This window comes from Aythya fuligula, chromosome 3 (genome assembly GCF_009819795.1).
Source record: "Aythya fuligula isolate bAytFul2 chromosome 3, bAytFul2.pri, whole genome shotgun sequence".
NCBI lineage: Eukaryota > Metazoa > Chordata > Aves > Anseriformes > Anatidae > Aythya > Aythya fuligula.
The window spans coordinates 4,234,775-4,249,499 of record NC_045561.1 but is presented as its reverse complement, the minus strand read 5'-3'; the positions used below and the strand labels follow the sequence as shown (position 1 = coordinate 4,249,499).

Sequence of the window (14,725 nt, the reverse complement as noted above, 5' to 3'; positions counted from 1 at the left end):
AAACTAACAAAACCTTAATACCACGAAGTAGTATTAAAAACGTCTGACATTATTACTGACACCACGCCATGCTTGTGTCAATAAAACTGGACGTTGAAGTGCATTTGTTTCTGGGAGAGATTATCCAGCTGCAGCACTGTCACCCCAGGCCTGCTTTAAATCATCCTGCAAAAGAACCACCCCCAGCAGGCCAAAGGGGGAAAAAAGTGCATGGTCAGCACCTTGGACACAACACAATTACTGCCTGTCGTCACAGCGTGAGAGTATTGGCAAACCCTAACGCACTGCCACACCTGTACCGATGAAAAAAATAAATGGAGCTACTTAAAAAGTATCTGTGTTTTGGAAAATAAATGCAGTTCCCCTTCTATCACCAACAAGAATATTCCTACAACAGCAGTGGTGTGTCAAGGAAGTCATTGTGTTGGTTACTGACTTTAAACTTCTTTCGGAAAATTTTCACTAACAAATCAGATTTACAAGAAACTATTTTTTTTTTTTGTATTTACTTGACTAGTACATTTCACCAAGATGATCAGTAAGTAAAAACCATCTTACTAGCTCAGATGCAGTCTAGTTCCACATAAGGAATTTTTTGAACCTGTGCAAAAAAGGGAAGATGTTATTAAGTTCTACTAGACAAAAGGAGTGTTCATAATTTATTTGTCAGAAACCTGAGCAAAGCTTTGAACATGTGCACGGTCATGTACTGCTAGCACCCAGAGAACCAGTCAACATTGGCAGTTGTCATTAGTTCAGACAGTATTCAAGCACAAAATGGTTGGTATGCTAAACAGTCTATAGTAACATTCAAGAAAAAGATTAAACTAAAATTTTATATAAGCAAATGCTGTACATCTGTTAGAACTTTCTTGATCTGCTACAGGTATATAAGTAGTTCCAAAGAATAATAAAGGTAACTTAATACTTACAGATCTTAAAATAAGAGTCAATTGCCTAACACGTAAGATCGGCACTATTTCGACTGCACCTCTTTCCTAACCTCCGTACTTCAGGTGGAGCCACATCTGCTCCTTTTAGTCTTCTCGCTGTTCTGAAGTTGGGCAAGTCCTGAGCAGCCTGTCACTCAGCCTCTCTTTTTCCAATCAGCATCCACTGAGATGTTTTTTTCTCTAGGCTGACATACAGGCAGAGATAGAGGCAATGAAATTCACACCTTTTCCTAACACTAGTTTGTACATGTAAAGAAAAAAATCTAAATCTTAAAACAGTATATATTTTACTTCAATTATTTTTTAACACCCTTCTGCAACCAATACAGCTAATTGTGAGCTAAATAACTTCATTTCCTCAGAGCCTTCTTTTCCCATTAATCACAAGATTGAAAGAATAAAAACTTTTGACAAGATTTAGCAGATGTAGTTATGACTGTTAGTGATTGGTAAAGTTGAACTCCTGTAAAGACAAGTCATTAATAACCTACTTGTCTACTAAAAGTTTCCAAAAATATTATGACCTGAAATGTGAGAGTTAAATCCATCTTTCTAAAAATCAGTAGTTTTAAGGATTCTGATGAACATTGAGGTACTGTCTTCCCGACTTGTTCTGATCAGATAAACGTAAGTCTACTTGAATGGATATTCCACAAAAAAAAGTTTGGGTTTCATTTATTCATTTATTTAAAAGACCCTTCCTGTTTGAAGTCTTCCACTGACACAAGAGAGGCTGACAGTCCATCAGTTAAAACTCACAACAGTAAACTAATTCCCTCCATGAATACACACTGTAAGCAGAACTGTACACTGAACAACTTCATTCCCCCCACCTTTTATATTTCAGGGTTGTTTGCTAATTTTATTCAAAAACAGGTGTTATTTCCAAATATAGAAAAAATTCTTCAGTGCCCTGATACACAAAGAAATGTCTCAGGAACGTGTTCTGTTTTAAACCTAGTTTTAGTTTCCCATTTCCCCTTTAAACTACTCTTTCCTTTTCCTCTGCACTTGAGGATCTAACAATCTAGTAAAAATGGTTACTCCCAATATCTGAGCACAACCACTTCAATTCTTGCTTGTTATCAGCAGCCATTCAGAGGTTACTTTAAAATCCAAGGTTCCAGCACAAGATGCATCTTTTCAGCCACCCTACCTCAATAATGCAATGCTCCCTTCAATTTTCCTTGTCAGAGACTTGTCGTGGTAAACAGAATTCTCGTAACTCAAGGCCAGCAAATGCAATTAAAGTATAAATATTGAAAGCTCTGCTAATACGTAATGGATGTTGAAGATCTCAGTAGAAACAGTCAAATTGAAACTACTTGATCAATTAAGCAAAGGGCATGTCCTACTTTTACTAATACTTTTGAGTACCTTTAAAATAAGAAAAGCTATTTTAGTGATAAAGATAAGCTTCAGGTATTTTATCCACCGCTCTAACCTTCAGAAGCTCAACATGTTATATATATGCATATATTACACACACACATATATATATTCAAGGAAAAGAGTTATTCTTTGCTTCATTAAGAAAAACTGTATTTGAAATACTGAATTCTCAAACACCAATGTGAAAGAAGTACCAAGCGCTTGGAACAGTCTTAATGCTTTTATGGCTTTTGATAAACCAGAGCCCTCAATTAGTATGGGCAGATACAACATGAACCACCTGAAAGGCAGCAGAAAGAGTTAACTCCAAGAACTTAGCTAACTGAGACAACTAAACAAGAAACTCTTTTTTTTTTTTTGCCACTCAGTGGAATTGTTAGTCCCCCCCCCCTCACACTTCAAAGCATTACTGCTGCACTAAAAATGCAGCATAGGTATTTTGACATTCTTGGAGAAAAAAAAAAAAAAAAAAAAAAACAACACAAAGAACCAAAATACACTGAGATGCAGATGGCAGTTGATAGGCTATTGACAGGCAGTAAACAGGCTACAACGCAACATGGCTAGGAGCGATGATGATAAATTAGTTTACTACAGAAGGTAATGACAGTAAGTGCCCTGGAAAGTGCTTGACCAAGTGATGCCCTTCATTCTAATGCTCTTTTAATAATAACAATTATAATAATAAAGTTGGAACTACTGCTGAAGGCTCACTGTTCTTCCTCTGTAATTCCTAATCCATCTTTCATGGTACCCCCCTTTCTTTTTCACGAGGTCTTTATGACAGAAGCCCTACTTCTTACCAAAAAGCAAGCAATTGAGATCTAATGATTCAGCTGTGCCATGTAAAACTCTTGCAATTCCTATTCCGTTCGGAAGAAAACAATGCACTATTGCTCTTTTATCATCCTCAGCCTCCAGTTCTGGAGGGCTTTTCACAGAAATCCATTTTTTCCCCTTTGCACATTTATTGAAGTGGCATCTTGTCAAGCTGACATTCCAATGAAGACTGGACATTAATCTCCAGATTTCATCAACATTTTGTCTACTTAACAAAAACCGGTCAGTCCTCATTTGTTTGTTTGCTTTGTTATAAGCGCCTCAACTTTGCTTGACTCAAGATCTTACAGCTGCTGCCAGGTGGTTGGGTAGAGTCACTACTATACAGCCATAGGTCAATCAAAAATAAATAATACAAATTTGAGCAATCTCCTCTCCATCCCTTCACCAGTCAGTAGCAGCAATAACTGGTAAAGACCCATCAGTGTTCCACTACAATACAGATTTTCAACATACCCTAGGTTTTACCAATAGAACACAGTTCAGTTGCTTCATTGATGAAAGTGCCTTAGAGTCCCTGTTTCTCTCCACTGACTACAGTGGAGTCAGACGCAACAGGAACTTTACTACTTCCAGCAAAAACAGAATCAAAAGCAGCTTCCTGTTCCTCTAAAGTCACAGCAGCAGCAGATCCCCTATCAGGTGTGCCGACAAAGGATGGCCGTTTTTCCGTAATCCTTTCCAGGTCCACTGTTTTCCTACCTCTTCTTTTGCCCAGTATTTTGATGTAATTAGCCGGCACAAGTCCTGTTGTGTGGCCATTATAACTAGCCAAAAGCCAACCACGGATTTTGGGTTGTTGTTCTGAAGAAGAAAACACAAATGCACTAAGTTACAAAGCAATTCAAAATATGTTGCAGCTGAGGTACAAATACACCAGAGGTAGAGGACAACTAATCATGCAGAGAAAATAACTCTGTGATAAAACGCAGATACAAATTAGTTCACAAGAATAACAACTAGGATCTGCGTAAGTGAGGTATTCTGAGGAGCACTGTGAGGCTGAAGTTGTTGACACCACCAGATTTTTTCCACAGGAAAAGTATTTTTCACTGTTGTACAGCACACATGAAGAAAAATAGCCACGAGGGTAACCACACAGTGCTCCCTGAGTAAGCTTAGGCTGCGTCGTACTTTAGGGAAACTGAATAAAATTATTCAGTAAGTTTTGTTAGAACATGTGTAATAACTAATGGAAAAAAAAAAGCAGTAGAGATGAGGAGTTGGGTCCAACAAGGTGTTTTGGTTTTATGTCCCCCCAGTTTCAGACTGTAACAATATACATGTAACTTATTTCACATGTGATCAGAAAACAAAACAAAACAAAAAAGTTTACCTTTGGGTGCTAATTTGAGCATGTCACCAGCACGGAAAGAAATTTCTTCTTCTGAAAGCGCATTGAAGTCATATTCTGCTCTTCCAACTACATGATCATCTTCACCACTTGCCCAGTTACTAGACACTGTTTCCAAATAGAAATGAAGTTACTTGCTTTGAATTAAGTACTTGTTTGATTTTAATAAAATAAAAATGGAGGAAACACCTTAACTGCCTTGCTAAAACTTCTCTGACAGAAAACTGTCAGCAGTAACAAACAAATCATGACTTGGTGAGACAAACCCACCCAATAGCTTCCCCTCTCTTCCCCAGTTGACACACCTTATACAAAGGACACAGAAATAGAAAGAAACTGTGATTTCTGAATAACACAAAGCATACCAAGAAACTGTAACCTAACTCAAGAGTAGGCTATTTAGACAGGTCGTTACCTGTACCACATGCCTAAAATTGTTCCCCAGTACCTGTTAACTTCCATTACTGAAATATAAGATTAATCCGTACACATGATAACTAAGTGAACATATACTCTGCACTTCTCTCACACAGCAGATTATCTTACCTGTTTCTTCATCAGTGTATGTAGAAAGCAGTTTCCAAATCAGATAGGGACCTCCCATTATAACAGCAAAGAACAAGAAAATAGGCCAGGATTTTGCTGAGTTAGCTGCTTTGTCTTCAAGACCAACACGAGCAACTGTCCCCGCACTTTCAGCCCACAAATCCTCATTCTCAGAGCTCTTCCGCAAACCTAGTAACCGCTGCAGACGTTGGTAGAGATATCTTATAGTTCTTACTAAAGCAAAAGCTGAAAACACCTTTGTGAAGTGCACTCTGAGGCGGGAGAAGTGATTGGCTACATCCAACACGGCTCTGAAACTGTTGTACACAGCTGAAAAAGTAGCATCCATCATCATGCTGACCGAGGCAAACGCGTGCACGATACTTTCAATGGACTGAAAGGCGCCTCTGCTGCTCTCTTCAGCCTGCTGAACAAACCTGCTGGGAGGAATATCATCTGTACGAAAGCGGTTATAACCCAAACCACCGTATCCATAACTGTAAGGACTATAGCTTCCATAAAAAGAGGTTCCATATGAACCATAGCCTGGAGTATAAGAACTGCTGTAGGCTGGCCTGAAAGTGCTCAGACCGCTGCTTCCTGTTTGCTGTGATGGTCTTGGCAAAATAGGTGGAGGTATTCGTGCAACTGTGGGGTGTCCAGGTCTGGTCAGCAAGTTGTCACCCAAGTCAGGAGACCTAAACAAATTCAGACAATCAAGATCAGTACTCAAAATAAGGTTGCAGTTTTATTTTCCTCAGAGGTCTTGACTAACTATAAATATGATCGCGCATTTCAGTAGTGTCAGGTTGAGGAACTTAGTAGCCAGTACATTGCACAATGTTTGTAAGAAGTAAAAAATTCAGCCAAGAAACACAAGTCTTTTAGGAAAAACAAAACGAAACAAAAACAAACAAACAAAAAAAAGAGATATTCTTTGTAAGGATGGAACTGCAACCCAACTGAAACATACAGATGGAAAAACCTTCAGCTTATTTATCATATAGACTAAGAAAGCAGGAAACGCTGCATCCAGATCTATCACACCTGCTGCTGTAACACCAAAGTTGTTTATCTTCATGCAAGGCTGTCTTGCACATGCAACCAAGAATATTTTGCAATATGAAAGCTTTATTTCCAATACTTGTTCTCATCTCTCCTAGATAATAAGCCAGTGGTACAGCAGGAAAGAAGCCTGACAACTCCTTTGAATCCACCCCTAGAGAAGGGGGAGGTGTGACCTAATTGAGAATCCAAACAATTATACAGCATATGCAAGGCCTTAGGGTCCCCTGCTTTACCTTCTCTCCCCAACCTTTCTAATCACCTTTATGCAGAACATTTAGAGATTAAATCTATTATCAGTTAGCAGAAAAGGTGTTATAAGTCAATCATTATTTTTATTTATTTATTTATTTTTAATTAAATGAACTTCTGGCCATTTGCATGCCTGTAAATTTCAGTTGGCTTACCTATGCCCTTTGCAGTAAGTCTCTGAGCACTAACTAGGGCGGTATTTGAATTCTATCAACCAGGTGCCAGCTTTTGCTCTTTTCAGTGTGAAACACACTTGCTATTGTAAGTTACACCTAAGATACAAAACAACTTCCTCTGAGCAAAACCTACAGCTGGCAAAGCAGAGCATAATATTTGTATCTTCATCATGTTCGCTTCTTCCATCTTAAGACTTTAACTCTCCTAACAATTAAAAACAGAAACAAGAATAAGGTATTACCACAGAGGAGACGCTACGCACCCAACAGGCGCTTTAGGACACCTCACTTTTAAGCTCCTTGAAGCAATTTAAAACGAACCAGATAATCCCACCCAGGAAAAATAACGTTACACTTCTACCCGGCGAGCTGCAGCCTGTGGTGCGAGCAGAAACCTGCTGCTGGGAGCTGCACCCGGTCTGGCCTTCGGCTTTGGGCTCACCTTTTGCCCACTTTCCCTCTAACTGCTACCACGGGCACCGAGTGAAAAACAAGGCTGATCCTCACCCACCAAGCTTTGATTTCTGGTTAAAAAAAAATAATAATAATGATGTTGTACACCATCCCGCGCTGTATCTGCTGACAGCAGGCAGCGGGGCCAGCTGCCCCCATTCCCCTGCCCGCCTCTCCCGGGAGGCCCACGCACCCCCACGGCCTCCCGAGCCCGAGCGGCGTGTTTCCCCACCCGGGGCCGGTTCCCCACGGCGCACACCCTCCCTCCTCCCCAAAAACCTCCGGCGAACGGCCCCAGCCCACCCCGAGCCCCACGGAGCCCCCTCAGGCTCCGGCCCGACCTTTGAGCCGCCCTCAGGGAAGGCAGCCGGGAGGGGGGGGGGCTGATGGCAGTTAGGCAGCCGCCCGGCGCCATTCCCCGACCCCATTCCCCGTCCCCAGCAGGACCGCAGGCGACCCCCGGCTGCCCCGCACTCACTGGAAGGCGGGCGCCACGCTGCCCGCCAGCCGCCGGTTCTCCCAGGGCTTGGGAGGCGGCGGCTGCGACGCCATCTCCGCCTCGCTGCGGGCCCGGCTGTGGGCACGGCACAGCCCGGCCCGGCCCCCGGCGGGCGGGTGCGGCAGCAGCGAGCTCCTCTCCTCTCCTCTCCGCTCCGCTCCGCTCCGCCCTGCACCGCCTCTGCGCGGCCCTCGGCCGGCCCTGCCGCCCGCCCGGATCGAGGTGAGCGCGGCTGCCCGCGGCCTTATGGCGGCCGCCAGGAGCGGGGCGCGGAGGGAGAGGCTCCGGGAGCCGCCTCAGCAGCGGGGGGGTCCCGAGGAAGCTCCCCGGCTCCCCGCTGCTGGGTCTCCGGGGCTTGGCGGTGAGGGAGTGAGGCGTCGGCACGGCCGCGTTCAGGTGGCAGGAAGCTGAATTAAGTTAGCCCGTGTGTTTCCCCAAAGTACGTTTTTTTTTTTTTTTTTGAATTATTATCATTATTATTTTTTTTTTTCCTTCTAAAATAGAATTTCGAGCTTTCTACGTGCTCCTCGTTTTTATCGCCCGCCATAAAGAATCCCCATCTCGTGGAAAATTAACTGAGTTAATAACTTTTCCTATTCTCTGAAGGTCTTCCGTGACTGAGGTGTTTCTAACGCTGTGCGAGGGACATCAGGTGTGTACCGCGCCGTGGGTGGCGTGGGGAGTGCCAATGCACCCTGCCACACCACGCCGAGGGTGACACCAAATGTTGCCTGGAGGAGCTAAGCCCCAAATAAAATCAGGTCTTTCGCCAGCGAGCAATAGACTTGTGGAAATTTAGTTGATAAAAGATGTTACAGAGGCAACAACAAAACTATGGGAGACAGAAGAGAAGGTTTGGAGGAAAGATTTGTTAGTTTACCCACAGACAAATGACAGCAGCTCAGAAAAGTCACCCAAAGCAGGGATAACTGGACACAGAGGTAATATGCCCTGCACACACACATTTTCCTCTCATATCTGTTTATCCCTGCTTTGGAAGACAGTAGACTAATTGAACCTTTGGTATGAACAATTGTAGTTGTTATATGCGGCCTCAAGTTTCCTAGATAGCCAGTAAGGGTGAGTACCTCACTGGGAGCTAATTGAGTCCTTTTATTGTTGAGTTGCTGAATTATGTTTATCCTTTTTTTTTTTTTTTTTTTCTTTTAATTTTAGAATTATCCAGCATGTCTTCGCTAACAGAAAAGGACAAACCAATTGTTCAGCTATTACTGAACACTGGCACTTGCCCACGATGTATTTTCAGGTTCTGCCGTGTGGGATCACAGACACTTTATAGACATCCATACAAGGTTTGTTCTTTGTATTCCTAATTAGAATGTGTGAACATAGGAACGCAGTGCTCTTTGCACACCCATTGGAGACGATGTTGCATGCTCGGGTTCTTTGCCTGAGAGGAAAATGCTTTGCAAAATGAGTTATGGAGAATGACTGCTACACTGTGCAAATCTGAGAACTGATGAGAATGGTAGAATACAAGAATTGTTGTGGGTTTGATGTTAACACTGACTGTGAAAGTTGCTACGCGTTACCTGGAAACACCGGTAAACAGGGCAGAGTAGCTTCTGCAGAGCACGGATCTATCCCTTCTTAAGCAGTGCAGCTATGACCGTTCCCTCCTTTATTTTTCCTTTAATGTATTAAGCAGCAAAGAGGCTGTGGGTCACTGCAGCTAATACAGAGAAGGAACCATCTGTGTACTTTTGCCTCATACTTCCTCTTTATTTAAATAGAATTGATTGGCGGACTCTAACTAAAAAATGGCCCAACAAGGTGAAGGATAAATCTACCATTTTCAGACAAACTGAGTGTTATTAGGCATCCTGTTTAGTAGACCTTACTGCTGAAATTCAACATTCTCCAAATTTTTCCTAGTTGTGCACAATCATTCTTGCCTATGTTCTTGTATTAGACATTTCTCAGCTTGGTTTTGGCTATTTGCTCCTCTACCATATTGTTTCTCTGAGGTATCATCACGTAGGCCAAATATACATTTCCATATACCTGGTCCAATCCCTTGTCTTTATGCTTGCATCTTATGGTGTTTGTCTTATTTTTTTTTTTTACCTTTATTCAAGTTTAGATGCTCCAGAATTCATCTTTCAAATTTATCTTCTTTATCCTTTTCCATTTTCTATCAATCATTTGACAAGTGTTCATTCTGTATGCTGGTTTTCATTCTTTTGCAGCTCTATCCAATTTTCCTACTGAGTTGTAACAACACAGTAACTGCTGTCTTTTGTGTTGGAGGTGTTTTAATAAATTTTTTTTTCTGAACTATATCTTATCTCTATATGTCATCCTTCCTAAATTTCGGATGTAGTTAATTCTCTCTCCTCACCAGCACACCCTTGAATATTTGTAGGCTTCTCTCGTTACATGAAGTTGTTCCTCCTCTGTCACGTGTATTTAATTTCTCCCTCACATTTATCTGGTCTCATTTTCTTCTCATACTGTAGTGGCCAACTGTCTTCCTAGTCATTCTTAGCTAATTGAGTTGGGATAATTAAATTCTGACATAATCTAAGTGACAAAAAGGCAATAAACACTGGTTTTCATTGAATAGCAAGGGGGTTGAAGATGAATGAATTTCTGCAAGTCAGTCTGTGAAATGTTACCGCTTTTCTTGGATGGCAAAGAAGTCTGTTCAGCAAAAATCAATGTCTTTGGGTAACATTTTGACAAAAATACAGCTTGTAGCTTTTTTAACTGTGCAGATGTCTTTTGGTATAAATTAAAAGTTATTAATTACGTACACAAAGACTAAAGTTGGGTGGTTGCTACTGCCTTTTAGAGCTGTGTTTGTAAGTGCTTTTTACAGCATTTGATAAAAGAGAAGCAATCAACAACAGTACGATCCTTTTGTTTGTGTTAGGATTTGATGCAGGATCTGACAGAATTCCTAAAAAATAATCAACAACAAGAAGATGCAGCTGGTTTTGGCATAGTTGATCCACCATGTAAGCGAATCAGACTTGAACACACAGAAGAGGTGCCTGATGATCTGAACCAGAATGGAGTGCTCAAGCATGTTCCTTTGGTTAATGATGACAGTGCTGCTGTGGAGAACTCGACTGTGGAGGTTTGCAATGTGTGTTTGGGAATTCTTCAGGAGTTCTGCGAGGCAGACTTTGTCAAAAGGGTAAATAACCAGTTTTTAATCCATACGTGTACTTTTTAGGAGCTTTTGTATGTTGGGGCCTGCAGCATGGAGTTGGTTATTAAAAACACCGTACATGCAGTTAAACAACTGAGAGAAAGAGCAAAGCATTTATCCATTTAGAATATTTGAAATGTAGGTGGCGCCATTCAACTACGTACTGCTCGTTGGCATAGTGTTTGCATACCTCTCCTGCAGCTGCAAAATAGAATTTGTCAGTGTGACCATATTTTACCCAGGGTTTCTCATAATGTAACTTCAAAAATAGCAGTGCAGGTGCAATGGAATGACTGATAGAAACCTTTTTTCCTAAGAAAAAGATTAACAGATACGTAGTTACGCGAGGTTAGGAGATAAGCTGAGGTTCAGCTGCTTAGAGTACAAATAAAACCTCACTGTAAATGATGATCTCTGTTCGCTTTTTGCTATGGAAAGGTAAAATGAGGGGGGCATCAGATGCAGTGAGCTCTTCAGCTTGACTAAGTGTTCCTAATATAGCAGGAGTGTTTCTTTACCATATAGTACTATTTAGAAAGTCACAAAGGAAGAAAATGTTTTGGTGATACAACAGATTGCAGATATTGGAGGAAATATGAAATAAGAGAGTTACGGGCATAATGAGCATCGTGAACATCTCTGAGCAATGAAATTGCTTATGTGACAAACCTAAATGTCAGCTTGAAAAATTCCACTTGCATTGGAGGAGTCTAACTGAGATTTAATAGGAAAGAATTTGGTTTAATAGCATTACTGTATAAAAACTAGAACTAAATAGAAAGTGTAATATACAGTTTCTGTTGAAGTGTGTGATATTTCTTTTTTGTTTCCATTGAAAGAGTGCATGTATGTTTACTGAACCTACGTTTAAGACTTGTTTTGGAGATACACTCTTGCACAGCAATGGAAAATCTCACAGCATTTGTTACAGGCTCCACAAAACCTGTTTTTCTTATGAGGAAATTTCCTTGTTTGAGATGTCGATTTCATCTTGAAAGCTCGTAATTAGTCTTTGTTAATATTCACTAAAATCACTGAATTTATTTTTTTTTCCTCCATGTGTGTTTAAGCTTCCTTCCAGTAGAGACATGCAGCCATCAGTTTTCACTAGCTTACTTGAAAAAGCTTGATGCCTGTTTGGGTTCTTGCTTTATTTCCAGTGACAAACATGATTTTTGTATCAAAGCACAGTAGAAATCTAGGCGACGTTCCTACTTATTTGTAGTGGTTGTATAGTAATCCCAAGAAAATGTAGGTGTTCTGTTGTAAACTGAAAGATGAAACATTCCGTTCTATTCTGTTACTTTGAAGACTGAATTTTTACTGTGGAAACCCGTTTGTTTCTGTCTTATCCCAGGACCTTAAACATTTTTGTCACAGAGTTTTATCAGTGCCACGAAGAAAAATATTCTGAGTCACCTGTTCTAGACTTTGGTCACTGTGGTGTAATGCCTTACACCAAAATTTATGTATACAATTGGTTTTAACCATAAAATAATGAGTTTTGTTGTTTCATAATGCCACAGCAATAAGGATAACAGTTCATTAGTGTCATCTGTTTCTTGTTTGTTTGTTTGTTTCCCTTTTAAAAAAGGGCTTGTATTTCAATAAATTATCATGGATTAGTCTAGTTTGTATGCTTGGCATCTACCTGAGTGTGTATTAATATGGATTTACAGTGATGATGCTAGAATAAAGAATATCCTAAAAGATTATCAACTCACTTTCATTGCTGTAGTTTAATATTAAAATCCTTCTCTTATAGGTGTGTGAAAAGGTTAAATCTGCTGACTATCAGTTCACCAGTTTTGTATTTTCTGTGTCACTACCCCCACAGCTGTCTGTTAGGGAGGTAAGTTTTTACAAATATATTTTCATAACTTAAATGCGTATTAAGGAAAGCAACTGTGAAAGGTATGAACTGGAGATTGGTGTTTGTTTGCTTTTTTTAAATAATAGCAATTAAAAATCAAACTAAAACATGTTAGAAGTGAAGTCTGCTCACCCCTTCCTTTTTGCTGAGTATTATTATAATTAATAAAGTGTCTGAGTTACTTCAGTTTTCAGTTAGTCCAGGAGTTACTTTACATCTGAAAAACTAAGAGGAGTTTCTCAAACCCTTAGTGTATTGTTCCCTGTGGTACAGATGCCTGTTCTGCTTTGTGGATCTTCTTAGAGAAGGAATTGCACAGCTGGTGCCTTTCCTGAAATAAATGATAATTGGTACGGCAGAATACAAATGAAGAAATTTGAAGATGAACTCTTTAACTCCACAGCATTTTAAACGATGTAAAAATACATATTTCAGTAGTCACCTGTCTTGGGCATCGTTGAAAGTCTGGAGTTGTAAAACTGCTGATTTTGATGGCAATTCTAATCAAACCTAAATTGTTTAAATTTCAGACATTTAATTACTAAAGATAATGATAACATGGGAAGTTTATAACCCTGATAATTTCTTTGCCAATGGAGGGAGGATACTAAGTATGGTATAACTTGATTAATCAAGCGACAATTTTTGCTGACTTGTGAGATGTTTTACAGTGTTACCTTTCTTTCTAATATAAAATGATGCAAAAATACAAAGGGCAGCATGGAAATCTTTAAAATAGGTGCCTCCCATAGTAAGATGTAGTAGAAACTTAAGAATGAAGTCTTCCTTGATTTGCATAAAAATCTGTGGTGATGACTGATCTCATTCCACACAGCTTGATGGTTTAACTACCTAGTGCACTTTTATTGTTGAATAGTACCATTAGTTCTTGCTTCTCAGGCAAGTGGCAGTGTAATAACTGTGTTGTGCTGACATGTGTTCTGATTCTAAAGCTGATTGCACATCAGACCGTCTACTTCCTATCCAAAATTAAGCATGGTTGGGGTGTTTACCTGAGCTGTCACTATGTCTGGTACAATAATACCAGAACAAATTGGTTTGGGCTTTCTGTCTGGTTGAACTCTCTTTACTCTCATTTCATTTTATGGTCATCCAAAAAATTAGATTTATCAAAAATAAAAAAAAAAAGTACTTTCAGGCTAGGTAAGTACATGGATGCATGCATTTGCAGAACGCCAAATGTTGGTCAGAATTCCTCCAAATTAATTCCCAGAATTAAGCACAGAAGTGTTAACTTGTTTTTTTGTTTGTTTGTTTGTTTGTTTGTTTGTTTTAAAAAAAAGAGAAGCCTTATTATTTTCAGGGTGCCACTGATCAGGTCTTTTCAATTCCCAGTCTACCTTCCTTACTCTATTTATTGTAGTGACAGTGAGTGATCTAGCTTAAAAATATATTTTTTCCCAATAGCTTATGTATATAACTAGGAGGCAAGGAGAGAAAAATTAGGTGTTGCTGTTCTTTTGCAGTGTCCTTGCGGGTCTTTACCAGAATGCCTCGGTAGAGGGAGTTATTGCATTGCAGTTCTAGCTCACTGATGTTCTCACGCTGGTCTGAGCAAGTAGGGCATGAGTTCCTCTCTGGTTTTGAGGCCGTCTTGGCTGCGAATGTTTTTGCAAAAAAATAATAGTTTGCTTCAGAGAGTTCCTCTTGCTCACTGAAATCTTGATGATTCTCGGTGTGGACTGGGAAAACTGACTTGACAAATGTGGTTGGTAGAAACCCAGATGTATTACTTTATAATAACTTTGTCTTCTAAGCGCAGTAAACTGTTAGTTTGATACAAGGGGCGAGATGATGTAATTGTTAAGCTGTCCGTCTGCTCCAGGTAAGGTTTCTGGGTCTTATGCTGAAGCAAACAAACAATACTACAGTGCTTGGTACAACAAAGGGAATAAAAGCTGTGGGGTGGGTCCAGAAATGAATAGGTTGAATGAGATGAGTGAGTGGGAAGCTCTAAAAATATGTTCTCTTTGGAAACAGTTTCAGTTCAGCTGGAAGCAGGTCTATGTTAGGAGGTTCCTGCTGTCTTTGCTGTTGCACACCTTCAGTCTTGCCAAATGCTAAAGCAGCTGTTTGTGCAGCGGTGTTCCAAATGGAGAGGTGAAAATGGTTGATGGTGGTGA

The 14,725-nt window shown here is 40.3% G+C and overlaps 2 protein-coding genes across 3 annotated transcripts in view; one reads left to right on the top strand and one right to left on the bottom strand.

Annotated features, from left to right (window-relative positions):
- Positions 1-3,196: 3,196 nt before the first annotated feature.
- Positions 3,197-7,659, bottom strand: PEX13 (peroxisomal biogenesis factor 13). Its single transcript, XM_032183636.1, has 4 exons — positions 7,510-7,659; positions 5,086-5,783; positions 4,522-4,647; positions 3,197-3,989 (listed from the first exon to the last, which is right to left on the bottom strand). The coding sequence occupies exons 1-4, from the start codon at positions 7,581-7,583 to the stop codon at positions 3,694-3,696; spliced, it is 1,194 nt and encodes a 397-aa protein (XP_032039527.1). The 5' UTR covers positions 7,584-7,659; the 3' UTR covers positions 3,197-3,693.
- A 52-nt stretch (positions 7,660-7,711) lies between these two features.
- PUS10 (pseudouridine synthase 10) overlaps positions 7,712-14,725 on the top strand; it is a 34,502-nt gene continuing 27,488 nt past the window's right edge. The window contains exons 1-4 of one of the 2 annotated variants that reach the window (XM_032183634.1): positions 7,712-7,752; positions 8,707-8,843; positions 10,427-10,693; positions 12,474-12,560. In XM_032183634.1, the coding sequence (XP_032039525.1) occupies positions 8,718-8,843; positions 10,427-10,693; positions 12,474-12,560 (480 nt within the window). In that variant the 5' untranslated portion in view covers positions 7,712-7,752; positions 8,707-8,717. Of the gene's footprint in view, positions 7,753-7,844; positions 7,970-8,706; positions 8,844-10,426; positions 10,694-12,473; positions 12,561-14,725 lie in introns of those variants that run through there. The other variant, XM_032183635.1, reaches the window with a different exon arrangement.